Source organism: Antedon mediterranea, chromosome 1 (assembly GCF_964355755.1).
Source record: "Antedon mediterranea chromosome 1, ecAntMedi1.1, whole genome shotgun sequence".
Classification (NCBI taxonomy): domain Eukaryota; kingdom Metazoa; phylum Echinodermata; class Crinoidea; order Comatulida; family Antedonidae; genus Antedon; species Antedon mediterranea.
The window spans coordinates 18035342-18057944 of NC_092670.1; the positions used below are offsets into that span (position 1 = coordinate 18035342).

General features: G+C 31.5%; 2 protein-coding genes across 3 annotated transcripts in view; both read right to left on the minus strand.

The window, feature by feature from the left end:
• Positions 1 to 22603, minus strand: part of LOC140059802 (uncharacterized) — a 44085-nt gene that overhangs the window by 9706 nt on the left and 11776 nt on the right. The gene's annotated exons all lie outside the window — the stretch shown is intronic.
• On the minus strand, positions 1954 to 22207 carry LOC140047395 (growth hormone secretagogue receptor type 1-like). Its single transcript, XM_072092406.1, has 4 exons — positions 22127 to 22207; positions 15220 to 15281; positions 2801 to 3885; positions 1954 to 2296 (listed from the first exon to the last, which is right to left on the minus strand). Exons 3-4 carry the CDS (start codon positions 3804 to 3806, stop codon positions 1989 to 1991), a joined length of 1314 nt encoding a protein of 437 aa, XP_071948507.1. The 5' UTR covers positions 3807 to 3885; positions 15220 to 15281; positions 22127 to 22207; the 3' UTR covers positions 1954 to 1988.

A 22603-nucleotide genomic window follows, 5' to 3' on the forward strand; every position in this document is an offset into this window, starting at 1 on the left:
GAAGTTCAATTTTATGTACAATAAAACCTCATTAAGCGAGGGAGGGGGGAGGGGGGGGGTGGAAATGGGGTGATGGGTGTATGAGTAAAATGGCCTAAGTGGGTATTTCTTTAAAATGCAGTATATTAACTGTAAAACAAACAATATTAAAAAAGGAAAATAAATGGTAAGAATGACCAGAATAGTAGTAATGAGAAGTTTATTTTTCACAAATAACATACATCATCACATAGTCATCTGGAGTCGTCATCAATTACCATCAACACATACCATGTCATAAACTGCAACATTTAAATCTTCATCACCACCATTGTCAATATATACAAGCTAATGTTAAGTTTTGTTGCTGATCATGAACATATAGCCATTCTTAAGCGTGGTTCCCACTAGAACGCAACGTAACGCAGCGACGTATCGACGCAAAGTGTTGTATTGCGTAATCAGTGGGAACCGACGATGCACTAGTGCTGCAAACATCGTAGGTTTGATTTCACGCAGGCAGGGGCAAACACAATTATTAGAAGGGCATTTTCTTAAGTTGCGTAGATTGTGTTACGTTGCATCGCTAGTGGGAACCAAGCTTTAAAATTAACATACTGTTTTGTGTACTATGTCAATGTGCAAATATAATAGTTATTTTACACGCAATCCAAAAAGTTAAATGTATTTATTCTGATCCTCAAGCTTAACTGTAAATTATGAGAAAATTCAGATTAAGCTCCCAACAGACACGGCAGCCAGCAGTGCAGCGACCAGGAGACAATTCCCTACTTTCGAATAGTGTACCAAGCTATGTACACAAGACGGAAACGGCTAAGCATCTTAAAATATAAGAATGTTACAATATTTTTTGCAACAGTTTTGTTCACTCAAAGTGGCAGTCCAGTACACAAGACAAATATATACATGCTCTACATAAACAAAGCCTTAATATAATACAGCTGGTTTTGTCATGAGAATACATGATTAATAAATATAAAAAATTATATAATTATTTCTTCATCCATTCATCATTTTATCAAACTCACTTTCTCCAGATCACTAGCCTGGCATTCATACTTCTAGACCACTGAGCTTGTGCTGATGCCCAAGTAAGCAGTGGGTACTGCCCCAGCAGGATCATAATTTTATAGCTTTGCGTCTGGGAGTTGAGTAATTGGTCAGATGTTTGCCCTACTCCTACTTATATATAGAAATATAATGTTTCTTAAAATTCATATGAAAGACAGAAAGAGATATATATACACAATTTTTTTCGCAAATTGTAATGCAAAAGATAGGACATCAAATTAAGCTCAGCTATTCATTTCACTATTGTTAGCCCTTTGGGCTCCCCTATTTCAAAATCCTGTGTCCGCCACTGATGCCGTTCCATAGACGTGGACCAGAAAGGGATATGAAGTGAACACACTTGCTTTTCCTTTCCTTTAAACAGCAATATTAATCAAATCTCAGATGCAGTGAATAAGCCAAGCTTTTTTACAATGCATACATCTGAAAGAAAACGGAAACAAATTTAATCAACATTTAGATAAATCAAGGACACAAACTAAAAGGAATAGATTAAAATCAAAATTGCTAATATAGTAGCAAACATTTACTACTACTAAAAGCTTTGTATTTTGTTTTTATATTTAAAATAAGAGTTAGGCAAAACCATAGAGATATTAAACAAATAAATTTATTACAAGGAAATATTTCTCATATTTTACTAAACTCACCAATTAATGTTTAAAGTCTTTTTATTTTGTGCATTACAATTTTTTGTGAAAATATAGGTTTTATGTTTAGCCATTAACAATGTACAACTACTTCAACTTATTTATGGTTTAAAAAAAAATAAAATATTTGCTTTTAACAAAATAGTATGTAAAACCATTTCTAATTTATTGCCTGACATGTAGTAAATTTTATTTTCAAAAAACAAACCAAATTCAATAAATTTACCTTTTTAAAAAAAAAAACGGTTCACTTTAAAAGTTTAAAACTCATACAGGAGACGAAATAGAAGTCATTTGCGTTCTTGTAATACTGTTGTAGCACTTACGGTCCAGTCGTCGGCGACACCTACCAAAGATCATATCCATAAAAGCGTGTCGAAACTTCTTTGACATCATATTATACAGAATTGGATTTATCATGGCACTTATGTATAAGAAGGTGATGGATAGAGGGTAACAGTATTTATAATAGAAGTTCACTACAGAGTCTGACCAGTTCTCGAAGCCAAATATGGGCGAAACGCGGATGAGATGATACGGTAACCAACAGATTAGGAAACAGATCGCAACAATCGCTGAAAATATAAAAATTACAAGTTTATACAATATTGTAAAAAACTAACAATATTTTAAAATCAAATTGGAATATTGATTATTTAAACATCCTTCTTCAAAGTTAAGTTAAAATAAAGTATGACATTCACTAATTTTATGCTGTGACTATTTCCCAGAAACTGTACAGTTACTGCATCAAATTGCAGTAAATTGATATACTGTAGGTATGCAGTAACTGCAGTAAATAAGTATGTAGTTACTTACAGTAAATACACATATGTATGCAGTTAATGCATCAATTGCAGAAAAATAACATATCGTATGTACAGTAATTGCAGTAAAGTGACATAATGCAGTCACTGCAGTAATTTCAGTAAATCGACCCATTTGTATGTACTGTAGTCACTGCAGTATTTGCAGTAATTGACACATCCATATGCAATCACTGCAGTAATTGCAGTAAAATGACACATACATATGCAGTAATTACTGCAGTAATTGCAGTAAAATGAAAAAATGCGTACCAAGAAGTTTAACGACCTGACGTCTTAACACATCTACTTTGTCGTCTTCTTGTATTTTATCAGTGTGTTTAATTTTGTTTGAGGGACGCAAGGCAGATGACCTCCTCAAATTAATATTCATATACTTTCCACTCAGCGTCCTCGCGATCAACATGTACAACACGGTCATTGTACTCATCGGCAGAACGAAGAGAAATACAGCGGACGCCATGTAAAAGTAGTTTAATAATAAATTCACGTCAGTTTTGGTGGTGCAAACTTTAGATTCTGAAACACCTGGAATGAAAGTTACGACCTCATATGCTAACAGAAGCGGACTTGATATGGTATAACCTATGATCCATATAGGAATGATCACCTTCTTTGTACGATTTTTTGAGAGGATGCTCTTCGCTTTGATAGGATGACAAATTGCAACGTAGCGTTCGATCGTAACGGCCGTAATACACATTATCGTACAGTATGTTGCCGAGTCGATGATGTAGTAATGACCAACGCAGAAGAATGTCCCGAAAATCCATGGACGGTACTGTACAGCTGAAAAGATCTCTCGTGGTCCAGTTAACGTTACCAAAACCAAATCGGAGACAGCTAGACACAAGAGATAATAATTAATTGACGTTTGTAAACTTTTCGTTCTTAGTATTACGGAAATTGTTAACGCGTTGCCGATTAATCCTGCTATGCAAAGAATACCGACAACAAGTACGTAAAAAATCATTTCATTCTTCCCGTTTGTTTTTGGCCCAACCAAACCATTTAAAATAACATCAGTTGCGTCATACATACATTTTGACGTGTCTAAGTCAGAAGTGATCCATAAATCTGGATCATGAGCGCTGGAATTAACATGGCACATGTCACCGAAATCAGAAGTGCATGGTTCGAGTGAATCCTGAACATTGTAATAGACATCTAACACAGCTGCAGATGTGTTTAGTCTTTTTACTGTTTCGCATAGGTAGTTTAAGCTGTGTATATACTTGTCAAATACGGTATCTGTCATTGTTATCAGCTGACTTGAATAAGACACACTAAATGGTCACCAACTAATTCAGCAACAAATTGTCACAATCATTTCAGTTCTAAAAAAAAAAATAATTTAAATATGAAAAATTGATTTTATATTTACAAGCTGTATTTATTAATTTAGTTTTAGTGTAAATAATATTGGATGAAAAATGGATGAATCAATCAATTCAAATCTTTATCTCATTTTTTTCCAAGAATGATGAAAACTTCAGCACATTCAGAAATAGCGCGAGTTCACAGTGCCTGTATGGATGCCCTACTTTGTTCAACAATATTTACTTGATTGTCCGATTAAATTGTTGTGATTGGGAACACTTTATTGGCAACACTTTATTGGCAACACCGTGTCACACGTAGCACAAAAGTCAATTAATTAATCCTTTTTTAACATACTAATCTTGAAAACCATAATTACTCAATTTCAGATGCGAAAGCTGTCAAATTCTAATGATATATAATTGATAAATGTGGTACTGTTATACAAAATCTCCGGAGACTCAAGGCGTCAAATGAAACTTGAACGAACGTGCCATTACCCAAAAAGTCTTCCTTGCATGTGTACCTTCATTTAACTGACATCCTATTAGATAAATAGTTTTTGGAAAAGGCATGTTTCGGAATCATAATTTATTATGTACATTTTCAATATGAAACAAACACATTGTGAATAAAAAAAATCACAACATACATCAGATTCTAATTTAGATAAGGCGAATTATTGGATAATTTTTGACAATCAAAACACGGCCAGTAAGTTTTGGAATATTTTTTTATGACGATATGATTGAAAGACTAAAATCATTACCAACTAATAATAGATGAAAATTTACTACATTAAGTCAGCACTGTAATATAAATAATTATTTAGTGTTAGCAGACTTAACATATTTTCGAGAAAGTATGTCAACTTTTAAGTGTCGTACATTCACATCATATCAATTTTTTTATTACAGTATTGTTATCCTATTACGCAGTATAACCTATAGCAATTACTATAATACCTGTTTTTAACAGCATTTCATGCAATTTTTTTTCAAATTTGTTTTTAGTATCAAATTTTTACATTTAACCTAGCAGTAGAACAAAAGCTTGGTTTGCACTGCAACGCTTCACCGGATAGCGCAACGCATCAATTTTGACCAATTACAGGCGACAGTTCAGATGATCTGTCACTTGTTATTGGTGGAATTGCGTTCAAGTGAGAACTAAGCATAATGCAGGAAATGGGAGTTTATTATTCTACTGCAACTACTGCAGTAGCTACACTTTGTTTAAACTGCTTATTTTTTAATTTCTTTCCTTTATTTCGGATAGTATAGTATATCCACATACAAAACATACTGTACAAGACAACAAATGTCACCTAGAAATTAACAATATTTTATAAAAAACAGACCTAAATATCCTAAAATATAATTTGCACTATCTCATAAACTTACAAAATGTAGTCACTGCAGTACTGAACAGTAGAAGTAATCTCGACACGATCCCTATCGTAAACCATTTTTATAATTTTGCTTTATAAACATCACAATAAAATGTATTTTCTCTTTGAAAATCTTGTTTATTTATTTCATGAATATGTTATCATAACCTTTATCTGAATTAAGAATGAATGCAAATCCATTTCATTATAAACAACAACATAAAATACAAAGATAATGTCCAAGATTGCTAATTTGTAAGTCCAAAATGACCATTAAATCAAAATAAGTAATAGGTTACGTTCTCAGAAAGCATTTAAAGTAAATGCCAGACTATTATATTTAAAAAAATGAGGTATTATCATCCACCATAACAATTCATTACAGTATGTACAATGATAAATGAATTAAAGGTTCACATTCACATTGTATTCTGAGACAGTTCAACAAAATGAAAAGAATAGTGAAGATTTTACCTGTTGTGTTGTAAGCTGTGGTCATTGACTAAGAGGTCTTGTGCAGTAGTAAGAGGGCTTTGGTTCAAATCCATTCAGGGAATATATTTACTTAATGCACAATTTCATTGATGGTCATTGATTGAAATTGAATGACCATTTTGAAATTACCTTAATTTTAGCTGTTATTCATAGATACTGTTATATATACAGTAACTGGAATCAGGGGTGGATTCAAGTCGATTTCGATAAATTTATGTAAATGATAGGACATCAAATTATATTCAGCACTTCATTTCACCATTTTTATGCCCTATTTCAAAATCCTGGGTCCTGGAAAATGCTGACTCTTAATTTTAATTGTAACATAGTGCTTCTTTATGTTGGCAAATTTTATGAATCTGTTTTTTTAATGTAATTTAATATGTATTTTTTATTAATAAAAATACTAGTAAACATATTTTAATGAATAAATGATGAGACAGGGTTCTCTTAGCTTAATGTATTATTATCTGATCAAAGTAAAAACAATTTTTATTTATTTTTCATATTTTCTGAATTATTTCTGTTAGCCTCATGGGCTTATACTAAGTTTCTATCTACCTACTAATCCTCATCAATAAGCTATTGGTTTAAAACTTTTTCTAGGCATTTAGACTAGAATTATATTATTACCCCCCACCATGAACAAGGTAACTTAATGCTTAACCTGTAACCCCAACCATGAACAAATCACAGATATGACAATTCTAATAAACTTATTACAGATACCGTTACAGCTACAATATCAACTTACAGTTTGTGATTTTTTTTTGCACATTCAAAAATTATACTATTCTACCATACCAACTGAACCACCAAATCAGCCAATGCATTTACCAACAAACAAACCAAACACACACAACTAACCAACTAATACCAGACACACCTACTAAACCACCTAACCAGTCAACACATCTACCAATAAACTAACCAACACACAAACCAACACACACAACTAACCAACTAATACCAGACACACCTACTAAACCACCTAACCAGTCAACACATCTACCAATACTAACCAACACACACAACTAACCAACTAATACCAGACACACCTACTAAACCACCTAACCAGTCAACACATCTACCAATACTAACCAACACACACAAACCAACACACACAACTAACCAACTAATACCAGACACACCTACTAAACCACCTAACCAGCCGACACATCTACCAACAAAAAAACCAACACACACAACTAACCAACTAATACCAGACACACCTACTACACCACCTAACCAGCCAACACATCTACCAACAAACTAGCCAACACACAACAAACCAACTAATACCAGACACACCTACTACACCACCTAATCAGTCAACATATCTACCAAAAACTAACCAACCAATACCTGAATCATCTACGGTACTAAACCACTAACACATTAAACCAAAGAACCAACCACCAATACCAAACCACCTAACCAACACATCTGTACAATCCAATACAAAAAAACCAAACCAAACCAGCAACAGACCAACACAAGATGATGATTCCACAGTAATAAGCTGGGACAAACGTTTTGCATTGCAACATGTGGAATGACTAGCAAAGGAAAATTAATAGTCCACAAGTACAGTAAAATGCTAATGCCATTTCATCCAACATCTATTATATTCATTTGTCTATTTATTTAAAAAGTTTGTAGCAAATTTTGTGAGATAAGACGCATATAAATGCCCACTTTCTGTCATTTGCCTTTTGCATGGCTTACTGTAGTACATGCCAATTTCAATGTCCAAAATGAGCATTAAATCAAAATAAAAGAAAGAGAAAATAGAAGATTTTTCCAGATAAACATTTAAAGTAATGCTCTACTATATTTGATAAAAGATGCTGCTTATGTCTGGATTCCACGTCCATTACATTATTTTTCGGCCCAATTTGATTGGGTCATATCTTGTATCTTATATTTATATTACCTCTGATAACACTACCTAGTTTTAACTGATGATTTTCAAATCTCATAGCATATTTGTTTATACTGTAATATGCACAACTTGTTTTAAAACTGAAGGATTACATGTTCTTATGTTAAACCGATTTGATATGTTCGCTAATCTTGACTTATAGCTGCAACAAACTGTTATAGTTATAAATATTTATATAAAGTATTGCTGATTGATTTTCTTACAACCAGCTGATGTAACTTAACATTCAACTTTTGTTAACTTTTAACAGATCATTTAAAAAAAACCAGTTAATTTGACGCAGGCACCAACTTGGAAAATTTAAATTAAAAAAAAAAATAAAATGTTTGATTTTATGAAAGTGTAGCCAAGCAAGGGAGCATGCAATAATTGTTTTTAAAATACATTAAATTATAAACAGTACTATTAAAACTATTATTAAATTTGTGGTATCTAAATTTAAAACAATGGACACAGGGTGCTATCCAGACGACAGTAGCAAAGCCAAAAATAGAATTTTTGTTTTGCCTTTACTTTCCAAAATATAGTCTAATGATAAAGCCTAAAAAATATATAAATAAATTATCAGGATGAATTAGTTTGTTTCATAGTAGAAGGTAATGGGACAGTCAGTGTAATAATGTAGACAGGGGAGAGAGCACTGACATGACCCTTAAGCTCTGTCTACACTATCAAACTAGTTTGACAAAAAAAAGTATAGTAGTGATATGCCCAAGTGATATGACATCATCATGTCCATATATGGGCACATCACACATTTTTTTGTTACACAAAGTTTGATAGTGTAGACAGAGGTTTAGAGGAGAAGCTTTTAGTTGAAAAGCAAAACATCTAAGTCCACAGCAAGAATTTGTAAGAATGATGCAACACAAATTTAAATCTTACATTACATTGCATTATGAACTCTAGTGAAAACCAAGCTTAAACATTTAAGGTAAAGTCATTCTAGACATTAAAAGCACATTTCAAATAAAGGCATCATCATAATATATAAATATTAATTTCTAAACACCAAATTTGTTATCATAACAATAATGATCAAATAAAATTTTTTTCACAAAAAGCAAGGACATATCTGCAACAATTTAATTTAGATGATCTACTGTACCGCGTTGTGATTGGTCAAATTACTAGTGTTGCGTGTACGTCCTTCTTGCATCCTAGTAGGACCAAGCTTAAGCCTAACTACTCACAGCTGTATATCAAAGTATTATTTTCCAGATTGCAAATAACACAATAGTATACAATACAACACATAGTAAATTGATATAACCTTCGATTAAACAATTACGGATCAATCAATGTAAATGTTCACACCATGTTGCATTTAATTAATAAACATTAGGATACCATGTCAAAATTACTCTACTGCAGTTACTGCAGTAACTACATTTTGTTTACTTTTAACCCGTTTATGCGATGGTTTTGCAAGCCTTTTTAGGTGAGAAACGGGGAAGGGGGGAGGGTGGTGGAGGAGAAGTAGATCATACACACAGATTGCAATGAGTGCCTCAACAAACTAAAGTCATTATTATATTATTGCAGAAATAAAAGTAGTTACTGCAGTATCAAATGCATTATAATAATTTTAAGAGATTATCTCTAAACAGTGCCTTTAAAAATGTTATTATTGAGAGAAATAAATGTCAATTAGATTTATTTAATAAACTAGATATTTAATTGCTAAAATTGTTTATTTGTTAATATTCTATATAAACAAAAAATCCAACAGACAATAATTCAAAAAATATACATTTGAAAAAAAAAATGATTTATTCTGCAGATGTGATTGGTTTAATTAAATTAACAATGCTGTTAACAAAAACAGTAACACCATCTTGTAAAATTATTTTGATTAATTAAAATTGGTTTATTAAAAGAGTCATTCATGCTAACAAAATGAGATGTAAATAATATACAGTATGCATTTTATTAATTTCCTGTCAACTAACTGAAATCTATCTATTATGAATTTTTGTGTAAATTTGTAAAATGTTTCCTACAATAAAAACCTATAAAATAATTATATGATATTATCTAATACAGTATTCTTTATGTATGATTTAATGTTTGTTAGATGTCAACCAATTCTTTATCCATGATGTTGCTGCAAGTAATTTGTTTCATTTGTTACAAATTTAGAAACTGTTACATAATTGTGGTTTTATGTAATGCTTCAATGTGAACCAACTTAGAGAATGTTACATCATTTTATTATTAGCAATGTTTCAATGTGAACCAACTTAGAGAATGTTACATCATTTTAATATTAGCAATATTTCAATGTGAACCAACTTAGAGAATTTTACATCATGTTATTATTAGCAATGTTTCAATGTGAACCAATTTAGAGACTGTTACATAATTTTATTATTAGCAATGTTTCAATGTGAACCAATTTAGAGAATGTTACATTGTTTTATTATTAGCAATGTTTCAATGTGAACCGATTTAGAAACTGTTACATCATTTTATTATTAGCAATGTTTCAATGTGAACCAATTTAGAGACTGTTACATCATTTTATTAATAGCAATGTTTCAATGTGAACCAATTTAGAGACTGTTACATCATTTTATTATTAGCAATGTTTCAATGTGAACCAACTTATAGAATGTTACATCATTTTATTATTAGCAATGTTTCAATGTGAACCAACTTAGAGAATGTTACATCATTTTATTATTAGCAATGTTTCAATGTGAACCAATTTAGAGACTGTTACATAATTTTATTATTAGCAATGTTTCAATGTGAACCAATTTAGAGAATGTTATTGTTACAATGTTTTATTATTAGCAATGTTTCAATGTGAACCGATTTAGAAACTGTTACATCATTTTATTATTAGCAATGTTTCAATGTGAACCAATTTAGAGACTGTTAGATCATTTTATTATTATTAGCAAGGTTTCAATGTGAACCAATTTAGAGACTGTTAGATCATTTTATTATTAGCAATGTTTCAATGTGAACCAATTTAGAGACTGTTACATCATTTTATTAATAGCAATGTTTCAATGTGAACCAATTTAGAGACTACATCATTTTATTATTAGCAAGGTTTCAATGTGAACCAACTTAGAGAATGTTACATGATTTTATTATTAGAAATGTTTCAATGTGAACCAACCAAAGGCCAATTTAAACAGATGAGCGGTAACGGTAAGCACGGAAAACCATGTATGTCACCACCTAGAACCTGTATTTATCCTGAGCGGAAACCGCCCATCCACTCTGTATTATGTGTTTGGACACAACAAATTGATTGACGAAACTATATTTCTATTACGCTCTGTTCCATAATTTTATTAAATGTCAGAACTGTATTTATTTTTGTCACAATTTTTGCCAAAACCAATACATTATTTAAAAGTAAATTTGATTAATAACTAATTTTGTGCAAAAATAACATTTCTAATTTTCAATGCCTATTCTTACAGCATCAATAAGGTTTGATTTTATTGAGAAGTTTGACAGGTAAAGATTGGCATGTCCAGGTCCTAGGTTTGATTTAGGCAGATGAATTATTGAGCCCAGGGCCTCAGTTCAATTTAAGCTCATGATTATTATCATTAGTGAAAGAACAAGACTAACAAAATAACATCAGATGTAGTTTGCCATCATAATGATAGATTATGGTGGGTTTGGATGGAAAATGTTCATAAATCAATGCTACATAAAATGTAGCAGTGTCATATTGAGAAAAAAAAATGAAAATGTCTGTGTTCAATATCTTTATGATATTGCAATAAAATATACAATTAATAATAATAATTACTATTATTATTTTGTGGAATTTCAATGTTAATAGAGCCTTCCTATAGAGTATCACGGTGTGACGTCACAACGATAGAGGGCGCTGCAAGGTTGCTAGCCAACCCAAAAATGTGTTCAACGCTACTATGTTGATAAACTGTAAAGATCTAATTTCTATCAAATTATGTATCTTAGCTTGATTGTTTTTAGCTGAAACTGTAGTTGAAGAATAAATAGATTATTAAAAACAAATATTTAGTGATCTTTTGAAATTTCAGTTGGTTTTTATTGAAAAATATTAAGTTTTAAAATGACTACTTCAATAAGCCTATTCCAAAGCATTGGTGACCTTAGAGTCACTAAGGCAGGTTGAACGCATTTTTGCGTCGTGAGGTCATCACTGTGATACTCTATGCGTACAGTATCAATTATCGTTTCAAAGAACAAGATGAGAGTCAGAAGAACACATCAATGTCTAGGTACATGGCACCATTCAAGGAAAGTGGTTATATAACATGATTTTAAAATAAATCATTTAAAAAAAACTATCCATAATTTGTACACAATGGATTTAACAAATTCAAATTTACTGCATATCTCGACAAGACGATAAAAGACTTATTGATGTCCAGAGACACTGCACTATAAAAAGAAATTGTATTGTAAAGCAATTAAACTTGGAAATAGGTTTTAAACGGCAAGACGTCGATGAAAGTAATAATTGAGGTTTGAGTGCTAAGTCCATTGGGAATTTCACATTAATTAACTATCATTCATTCATGTTTGCATTTTAATGTTTTTTATATACCAAATGAACTGTATTACAACACACCTAACTTTATCCTTGTCATTTGATTGGTTGATTTCGTATCACATACTGTGCATTTCTTTGTCCTATTTCAACGAATGAAGGTACTATTGCACGGTCGTCTTTGTGCAATGCGCTTAGGCTGGTGATCCATTAATAAAATACTAACATGTATTGTGCGCTATAGTATGTGCCCAAAATATGGGAGCTGCCTTTGTGAATGGCCTACAGTACTAGCCTTTCACAATTACAAATTAATTCAATACCAAATAGCATGTGTGAGCACTGTTACACTATCAACCTTGACAAAAAAGTGTGATGTGCCCAAATATAGTAGTGATATGACATCATCGTGTCTATATATGGACACATCGCATTTTTTTCGTCACATAAAGTTTGATAGTGTAGACAAAGCTTTATAAAGTAAATCAGCTTTTGTATTTTTTCAATAGTGATAATATTTACATATTTTGAAATCCTGATTCTTCCAGTCATTGAATAGAACATTAAATATTTCAACTGTTATACCATTAACTGAAGATTTTTGAAATGGTGATGGGTACAGATATAGGGTTACAATGCTTACAGTAACTCTATACTAAATGCCAGTGGTATATATTTGATTTGATTTATTTCAAAATGTACAATTATAATAATGTAACAACATGCAACAAGTTGTCTAGCCTGATGGTCTCATGAAATTGAAAGTGTTTACATTTGTTATAGAAATGTTTGCTACTGCACGTTTACATGTGTACACAGGGCATTAAAACGTTAGGAATTGTACTGGGAAGGTTTTAAACTACTGAGTGAAAGGGTTGAGGCTACTATGGGGCAGGTATCTTTACTGGTCTTGAAAGAGATAAATTCTTAACTTTTTTTATCTAAACTTTTCATAGTATTTTGATTATAATCTTTTACACTTACTGGTATACATTTTACCATTTTCGTCACATTACAAAACTACTTGATTAAGCTCCACTCTTTTGGTTTGACTTGGTTTTGAAATTGTTAATATTAATTGTGTTATTAGACAAATAAATGAAATGAAACAAAACAACCAAGGAAAAAAGAAGTAGTAGAAGAAGAGGAAGACAAAAAAAAGAAATACATCAAGTGACATTTGGAAACATATAATTGGACAACAATGGCGTCAGATGAGAACAAAATGGAAACTGTAGAAGGGGTTCACACAACTGTGGGTGAAAAAATGTGATGATGATGATGAGATGATGATGATATGATGATGATAGGATGATGATGATATGATGATGATAGGATGATGCTGATATGATGATATGACGATGATGAAATGATGATGTTGATATTATAATGATAATGATGATATGATGATGATAATGATGATGATAATGATGATGATATGATGATGTTGATATGATGATATGACAATGATGAAATGATGATGTTGATGTAGAAGATGATGAAATGATGATAATGTAGATGATGATGATATGATAATGATGATAATATGATGATGATAATGATAACGATGATGATATGATGATGATGTTGATATGATGATGATGATAATGATGATGATATGATGATGATATGATGATGATGTTGATGTAGATGATGATGATATGGTGATGATAATGATGATGAAAGGATGATGCTGATATGATGATATGACGATGATGAAATGATGATGTTGATATTATGATGATGATGTAAATAATGATGAGATGATGATAATGTAGATGATGATGATATGAAGATGATAATGATGATGATATGATGATGTTGATGTAAATGATGATAAGATGATGATAATGTAGATGATGATATGATAATGATAATGTTTACTTTTAGTTCTTTTATGTTACTATTTATGATTGATTCAAAATTAACTGTCAGTTTATAATTGGATTTAGATTCTTCCGACACTTTGACAAATATTTAGTGAATAAACATAAATATTACATTATGACTACACATATTATTCACAGTCTGTTCTGTCCTCTTAATATTAATAGGATAAGAAAATATGAACAAATCAATGTTCTTGACTTTTTATCGCTTTCTCCCGTTTCTCATTTTTGCCATTTTACAATTGAGTTTTTCATAATTTCCTAGTGGTTTAGAGTTTCTCGTTCTGATTAAAATTAAAATTGCATAATCCTTGCTAGGCATAGTATCATTTACTAATACAGCATACATGTAATATGAACATACTTTAAATGTAAAGCTTTTCAAAATTCATCAAAGAACTTGTGGAATACAAGGACAAGAGGCACTTTATTGCAGTCATTCTACGTGGTTTAATGTTTTAATTACTATCAACTCTCTCTATATATTTTGTATATTATAAGAGAGAGTTTATACGTTTGTTCGTTATACACATTTTTCCTACAGCATGCATCCATACATAAGAGGTACCAAAATGACTTTTTGTAGAATTAAATAATTTGCTAAAAATTGCTTACTTGCTAGTTTTGGGGGTTTTTTTTCTAGTTACATTCTAGAAAAGGTTTGCTAGTTTGTAGCCCTGATTGATTGTTGAAATGTACGACGCTGATACCCAGGTAAAATTATTGAAAATCTACGGAAAAGACTATATTTTTAGAAAGAAGAAGAAATGCTTTAATTTACAACATTTATCGTAAACGTTTTTGGTACTTAAGAATGCTCTTTGTAAAACTATCATCATTAACTTTCTGATTAGATAGAATGCTGAGTTACATAAGCATCTTACAACCTACACTTGACCGTTTATTTTCATGTTTGTTTAAAACTGAATCATGAATTTATATTGCTGATTGCTCTTATTGTCAATTCACAAATCTCTACAAACATGTACATCGCATCAAGATTACTTGTAAAGATTTGTTTGAAACGTTAACATTTATTTTAAACATACAATTTAAACTTAATGAATTTCTTTATAATTTTAAAAACTAATGGAATTCATCGTAAAAAATAAAAATGCTTACCTTGAAAACTATCTTCAGAAAGTCTATGGTATTCAATAAACGATGCTGTCTGTACGCAAGGTCTGTGAAATGTTAAACAAAATGTCTGTAAAAAGCTGTAGAGATTTACAGTTTATTGTTAAACGTTAATTGTGCAGAAAAAATCTATCAATAATATTATCAAAAAGTTGAAGTAGAACTGATTCAATGCAACCCTCGTGTCTAAACGCATTCTGAGCAAGTTAGATGAATATAAATGATTTTAGAAACATTTTAAGAACTGGAATCACTACCAACACTCAGTTGAATGTAAGCTCCGCCTCTTTGTGGGAGGAGCCACCAGGATTACTTATTGTGATTGGTGATCTGTACAACAGCATAAACTTATATTACACTTTCAACAAGGGGTTTAAAAAACGGGAATTAATCTATAGGGGTTGCTAATGGTTTTCATCTACAAACGTGGAGCAGTAGCAATGCTTTATAAATAGTGCATTCACTTTGAAGAGTTCCTAATGCTTTTAAATAGTGCACTCAAGGATCCAACAAGCTTCTAATAGTAATTAGTGAACTGGTAAATTGTGCATTCATATAGCGGCTAGAGTAGGTCTAGTAAAAAATATACTGTAGTGAAATAAATGACACTATTGTATTTAAAGGGCCTTTCTTTGCCACAACCATTGGTACTGACAGGGTTTAAAACATGCTCATTAACTAGTATGTCAATAATAGCACTGAAAATTGTATTAATATTAGCTAGGCTAGCTCTGTAAGTAGGCTATAGTATGCTGGCACTAGTAGTAGTGCCCTCTAACAACCATATACTTGTTATGAACCTTGTCATTGTAAAATATTGCACAATGATTCACGTCCACTGGTCATATTGCGCAATATCAGAGACCTATGCTGGCCATAAAAAGAGACATACTGAACGAACTGCCCAACCCGTATCCTACTGGGTGCAGATTGTTATGACCCACTTCGCCTCTCCCCTCCCACTCTCTCCGATTCCAGTGAGTAAATGTTGAACGACCCAATGTTATTTCTCAGTTTAAATAGGTGTTTTAACTGACAAGATCAGCAGATTGCATGATAGACAATTTTCTGCCAATCAAAATGGTGCAGGACAGCTCGCCGTATGTCCATTAACAGGTCAATACTTGATCTGAAAAGTGGACCTCAGACATGAGAAGGTCAGACATGACCCATAGGACCAGAAGGCAGTATTTACTGGATTTAAGACCCTAACAGGCATGTCCATTAACCCAAAATACAGATGTCATCAACTGATGAGGGGTCAGGCATGACCCATAGGACCATAAGGCAGTATTTACTGGATTAAGACCCTAATAGGCATGTCCATTAGCCCAAAATACAGGTGTCTCCAACTGATGAGGGGTCAGGCATGACCCATAGGACCAGAAGGCAGTATTTACTGAATTAAGATCCTAACAGGCATGTCCATTAGCCCAAAATACAGGTGTCATCAACTGATGAGGGGTCAGACATGACTAGTCTGTAATAGGTAAACTTTTGTTCATAGGTTTCATGTATAACAAATCAATTAAATCATTATTATCTAAATACTGTATTAAACTATGAATTAACTGAAATGTATAGTAATCTGTATATAAAATTTGCCATGGTTTTTTTCTCTCTTTAAAACAACACAAATAAAAACATTCACTTGTTTTGGTAACGGTTTTTTTTTTCATTCATTAATAATCTATGATGTATGTATCAATCAACATTCTGATTAATATTACATACAGCTTATAAATCAATGGTAAATGCAAAGAGTTGAAGGTTACTTTATATTTGATTGCAAAGGTTAGAAATTCAAGTATACATAACACTAATTGAAAAAGAGCAACACAGCTATAAAAACAAAAGAAATTAATCACAAAGAAAGAAAAAAAAAAAAACCTGAAGGAATGACAAGCTAAAATTATCATCAGAAAAAGTTATCATCAGGGTTGTTTTGATAAAAACAATTTTAATAATCATAAAATGTTATGAAAATGGCATTGAAATATTCCAGTGGATTTGAACATTGACAATATAATAACAAAGATTAATATTTCAATTTGTATAACATTTTAGAGAAATACACTCATACTTTTACAAAAAACAAAACACCAATCAGTATGGGATGTTGTTTACTTTTACCTGTTATTTGTTAAGGTCTGCTAGTTGGACAAAAAAGTGTGATGTGGCCAAATATTATAGTGATATGACATCATTGTGTCCATATATGGGCACATCACATTTTTTGTCATATAAAGTTTGATAGTGTAGACAGAGCTTTATGAAATGATTTAGCAACTTGGGGTGGTGGAAGTGACTCATAAACTTGTAAATTTAAACAAAAAAAAATCATAAATCATTTCAGTATAAAATGTAGTGCAGTAGAATAGCTTCGACATGAACTTTAAGCTTGGTTCCAACTATGACGCAATGTAAGGAAGTAACCGCAACGCAAGCAATTTGACCAATCACGATCATTTTTTAAGCTACTGAATGTAAAACAACGATTGATGAGTTAATAAGGGTATATCCGAAAAGCAAATTCTTAAGTACAACGAAAAACAGATGTAAAATGTTTTGACATCTTTCACAACTAACAGATTATAATGTCACTTACAATTTCTGAAAACATACAGAGGATTGTAAAATAAAGATTTTGTTTTAAAAAGAGTAAAATATATTTAACAAAGTGATGGTTAGCCATCTTGATTTTCAATGAAATTAAGGATGTGTGAATTTGCATTAAGTGATGAAGTCAGGAGACAGCAAGTCAAACACACACTACCTCGGTTAATTTCATTTTGTGAAACTCTATCATATTCAGAATATTTAATGTATAGCATTTCAGCCCAAATCATTTTGTCATCTTACATCTTATTCTGGTCACATGACTGATGACAGAAAATATATATATATAAGCACTGTGATTTCCATTATATTGGATAATAAGGAGGATATATCTGTACAATCAAACATTTTTTTTTCCTTGTTTTTTAGAGGTTTTTTTCTCAATAATTTGTCAGTTTCTACGTACAGCACTCGGAGGTCTCATCACACTATATAAATCCAGGATATCATTATTATTACAGTATAATTAATTTTGTAGAGGGAAAACCCCTATTTTCCACTAGAACAGTGAATAAAGTAAAGTTTACTTGACTGTGTATTTTATTGATTAGTATATGACTTTTCAAATTTAAAGGACTAAAATTGCAAAGTAAAGCATCAAGTAAAGCTACAATAACCACTAATGTGTTATGAAAGTGAATGCAAATCCACAAAAGCTACAGCTATAAACAGCACATTACAGATAGACATTAGAAAGTTTTTAATAGTAACTTCCTGATTTTGAACTTGAATCAATTAAGAATTTGCGTTGGTGTATACAGACAATCAATAAAACTGAGGTAAGAAAGGCGTTTAATAGTCACCATGAAATGTTGAAAAACTGTACAATTATCTCCATTGGAACCATATTTTTGCATTGGAACTTCTTTAGAATGCTCCAAATTTTTAATTACATCTAATTTATATATTGCATATGTGACTGATCTAGAGAAAAAGTGACTTATGTCATCATTATTATATAATAATCTATAGCTGCATAAATGTGGTTTACGGCATATTATGCAGGGAATCTTTGATTGGTTGTTTTATTCAAGTGTATGGCTCGACCCGGCTCGATGTGCAGTGATGCCTTCTATTGTATTTGCAGTAAATCAAGATCCTATCTTGCATAGGCCTATATTATAAATAATTTCTGAGAAAATCAATCAATCAATATATCTTTAAAATTTAAATCAATGCCTATAACCTATAATTTGTTGTCATAGTGACGAACTAGTTTTTATTTTTATATTGTATAAATGTTGAACAACATCCAACCTTTTTGAAAAATAATCTAAATTGGTATTTACTTTTTTATACTAAAAACCAATAAGAGAAGAAGTTAGAACAAGATGATGGAAATGGATTGGTAAAACACAAAATACGATTTGATTGGCTTAATGTTAGTGACAGTTATTTTAAAAAGCTGTGTTAATTGAAACAGAAAATGGCATTGCCCTTGACAGCACTTGTCTGTCTGTCTGTCTGTCTGTGTTTAAAAATGTTAAATCTACAATAAAAACAGCATTCTTCTAGTTTGACAAAAAATTAGTGAATTTCCATATTTAAATAACAGTAGTGATGACAATTTAATTATTATTGAGTATATATATATATATATCAGGAGGGTATGCGGACATCCTAATGACGCTTCCTGATGAGCGACGCGCAAATAAATCAAACATTTCTAGACGACTGCTTTTCAGTAAGCGTCTACACATGGTCGTAGTCCCCATACCGTCCTATTACATAAACTCACTAATAAATAATTGTATAATTAATATCATTTGTATATGGAAATCTACAACAAACCTTAATTTATGAAAACATATTGATGATTATTACTAATGACAAGGATGTCTGGGTTGAAGTCTGGAGCCACCATTAATGTAAGTTCTTATTTTTTTCAATATTTGCTAGACATACAATAAACAATATTAATACACATATTTTAGATTTCCTGCCCCCCCCCCCCCCCCAAATTTTAACTTATAAGTTTGTTGACATTCCATGATCTAATTTGATCCATATGATCTTCAGATCTGTATAAGGTCATTGACCTGATTGATGTGAAAAATTGTGTTTTTTGTACACTTAATTATACGAATAAAATTATCTTAATGAGAAAGGAATATTAGGATTCTCTAAATTTGTGTGTAATTTTTAGTTGACTCTACAGCTCACTATGTCGATCGTATGGTCGGTCGGTTGGTCGGTAAACACTAACTCAAATTTGAGCATGCGACTGCAGCCATGTATGTGGCCTTGTTTAAAAGGTTCTGAAGAAATAATCATTTTAGTATTTTTTTTCAATTTGATGACCTACGCGTCAATGTTTTTGTCAGTTGTTACCTAAAATCTGCTAAAACTGTATAGAGAAATAGAGTGCACGTTCCAACTGTTGGGATGAGATGAGTTGTTCGTAGGTCGTTGATCGTCGCAACTCAAAAGCTCCCTATTAATCTAGCATAGGTAATCCAATACATAGTATGTTTACTATTCATTAATTGCTATTAGAAATTGTTATACTTTCTTTAATTGGGTAAAGTTTGCTGAATCCAAAGTAATTAGTAAGGGCTTAAAACTGTTTCTATGTTCTGTATCTAGATTATTGTACTGTACTACTACTGTATGACTTTATAGGGCTTAACATCTATCCTAGTAAACTACAAAATAAAGTAGTAATTTGCTAGTAGATTCTTAAAGCCTTCTAGTTACAAATTTCACAGCTAGCTGATGTTTTCCGATAGTTTAGTAAAGTTACTAGTTTGATAAAAAAGTGTGATGTGCTCAAATATGTTAGTGATATGCCCAAATATGGTAATGATATGACATCATCATGTCCATTATGTGGGCACATCACATTTTTTTGTCACAGAAAGTTTGATAGTGTAGACAAGGCTTAAGGCTTAGTCTGTCAATTTCTGTAAAGTTTATTTATATACCAAAAAACATTTGTTTTCTTGTGTGTGGCTTATTGTGTTGGTTAGATAGTGTAGAACTGGCAAGAGTTTACTAGTACTATAGTAGATAAAAATAGTAAATTTCAAGCCCTGCCTCTAAGACAATTCTCAAGTAACTATAACCCTACTCTTAAGGAGGTAGTTGTCCAGGGTGTAGGTAATTATAATTCTACAAGATAGTTGTCCTAAAGGGACAGAAATCAGGGTTGTACTGGACAACAACTGACATCAAACAAACATATGACCTCAAGCACATCTGACATCAAACAGTGACCTCTGAATCAAACAGTGATCTTTGACATCAAACAGTGATCTCTGACATCAAACAGTAACCTCTGACATCAAACAGAGACCACTGACCTAAAAATATAGTCCTCCAATGTATATTTAAAGTTTTTCAATTAACTAATAATGGATCTAGCTTGTTTGTATCCAACATTGTTTAGACCGATCCATTAAATTGATCATGTGCCCTGGGCAACATAACAATTCTTTTAGGGCTTATTGCTATAAGCTGAATAACAAATCCATGACAGACAGAATCAAATGAAGCTCAGATTGGTCTTAAAAGCATTAAATGGAATTCTAAAAATAACAATCTTTCTTTTTCAATAAGAAAGTAATTCCAGTTTTATGTAAACAAGGTCTTCTGTACATGAAATCTATTATAAGCACAATTTTCTTAAATAAAAACGATGGATGTATACGACTCATTGGATGTTTGAAATTGCCGCAGTAATTCATACAAATTCATGTAAACAGTTAAAATGTAATTTAATACGACTTACTTAGTAGTGATTAATGTGTATTCATTCCATTAAAAAAGATCAACATATTGAATCATTTCAAACATTGATGAGTATTTATGAATCTGAAGCTTTCCTGGGAATCAAGTAATCATGTAATATAAGGTAAAGCCCATCGGCTTCTCCTTTCTTTTTAGGATTCTAGGGTGGGCTTCATTTCGAGAAAGGCTCCTATTTAAGATGAACTTCTTATTTAAATTACCTTTGAAAACTAAAAAGAATGGCTTCTAAATGAAGCTACTACAAGAAGATGCAATCAAAGTACCATTCGGAAAACAATAAACTATAAAATAAATGTACGAAGCATGATTGTTGAGATAATTAAGGGTTGTAGGTCATTACAAATTGATATTTCAGACACGTTTCTTTCTTGAAAAGGAGCTCAGGATTGGATTCGAACCATGGAATAAAGAAAACCTATGGTCTTTCACGGTTCAGCCACTAATTTAGCCAACTGCGCTGTGCTGCTCTATTTATTTCATTACTGCACATAAAGACATATGAAAACAAAAAACAAAAACTTACAAATAAAGATGTCCAGCAATATCTCTCCGTCTATCTGTTCAATTGTGCAAAAAGCAGAAACTATTACTGTTTTAAATAAAATCAATGTTAAATGTCAAAACAATTGTTATTTACAATCACCACTAGTTAAAAGTTTTAGATATAGAAACATAGCAGATAAGAAGTATTAATACAATTATTATTATTACAAAAAACTGTACTCACCATTTTTTCTGTGAAACTTAAGCTTTGATGACATGGTGACGCGGAAATCTTTTGTATTACCTCCCTTGCCGATTTGACCGAAGTCTTTCAGGAGAAAAGCGCATTTCTAAACCGTAATTTTACGAATCTCGTGCTACAAACCATCTTATTATAATTACGTAAAAAGTACAGGACAAATTTTTATCCAAATGTGCCTCAAAACAAATTGTGGAGGTTACCAATGTTTTCCACAAAGTGCAAAAATCAGAATGTTTGTTACAAATATTCGAAAGG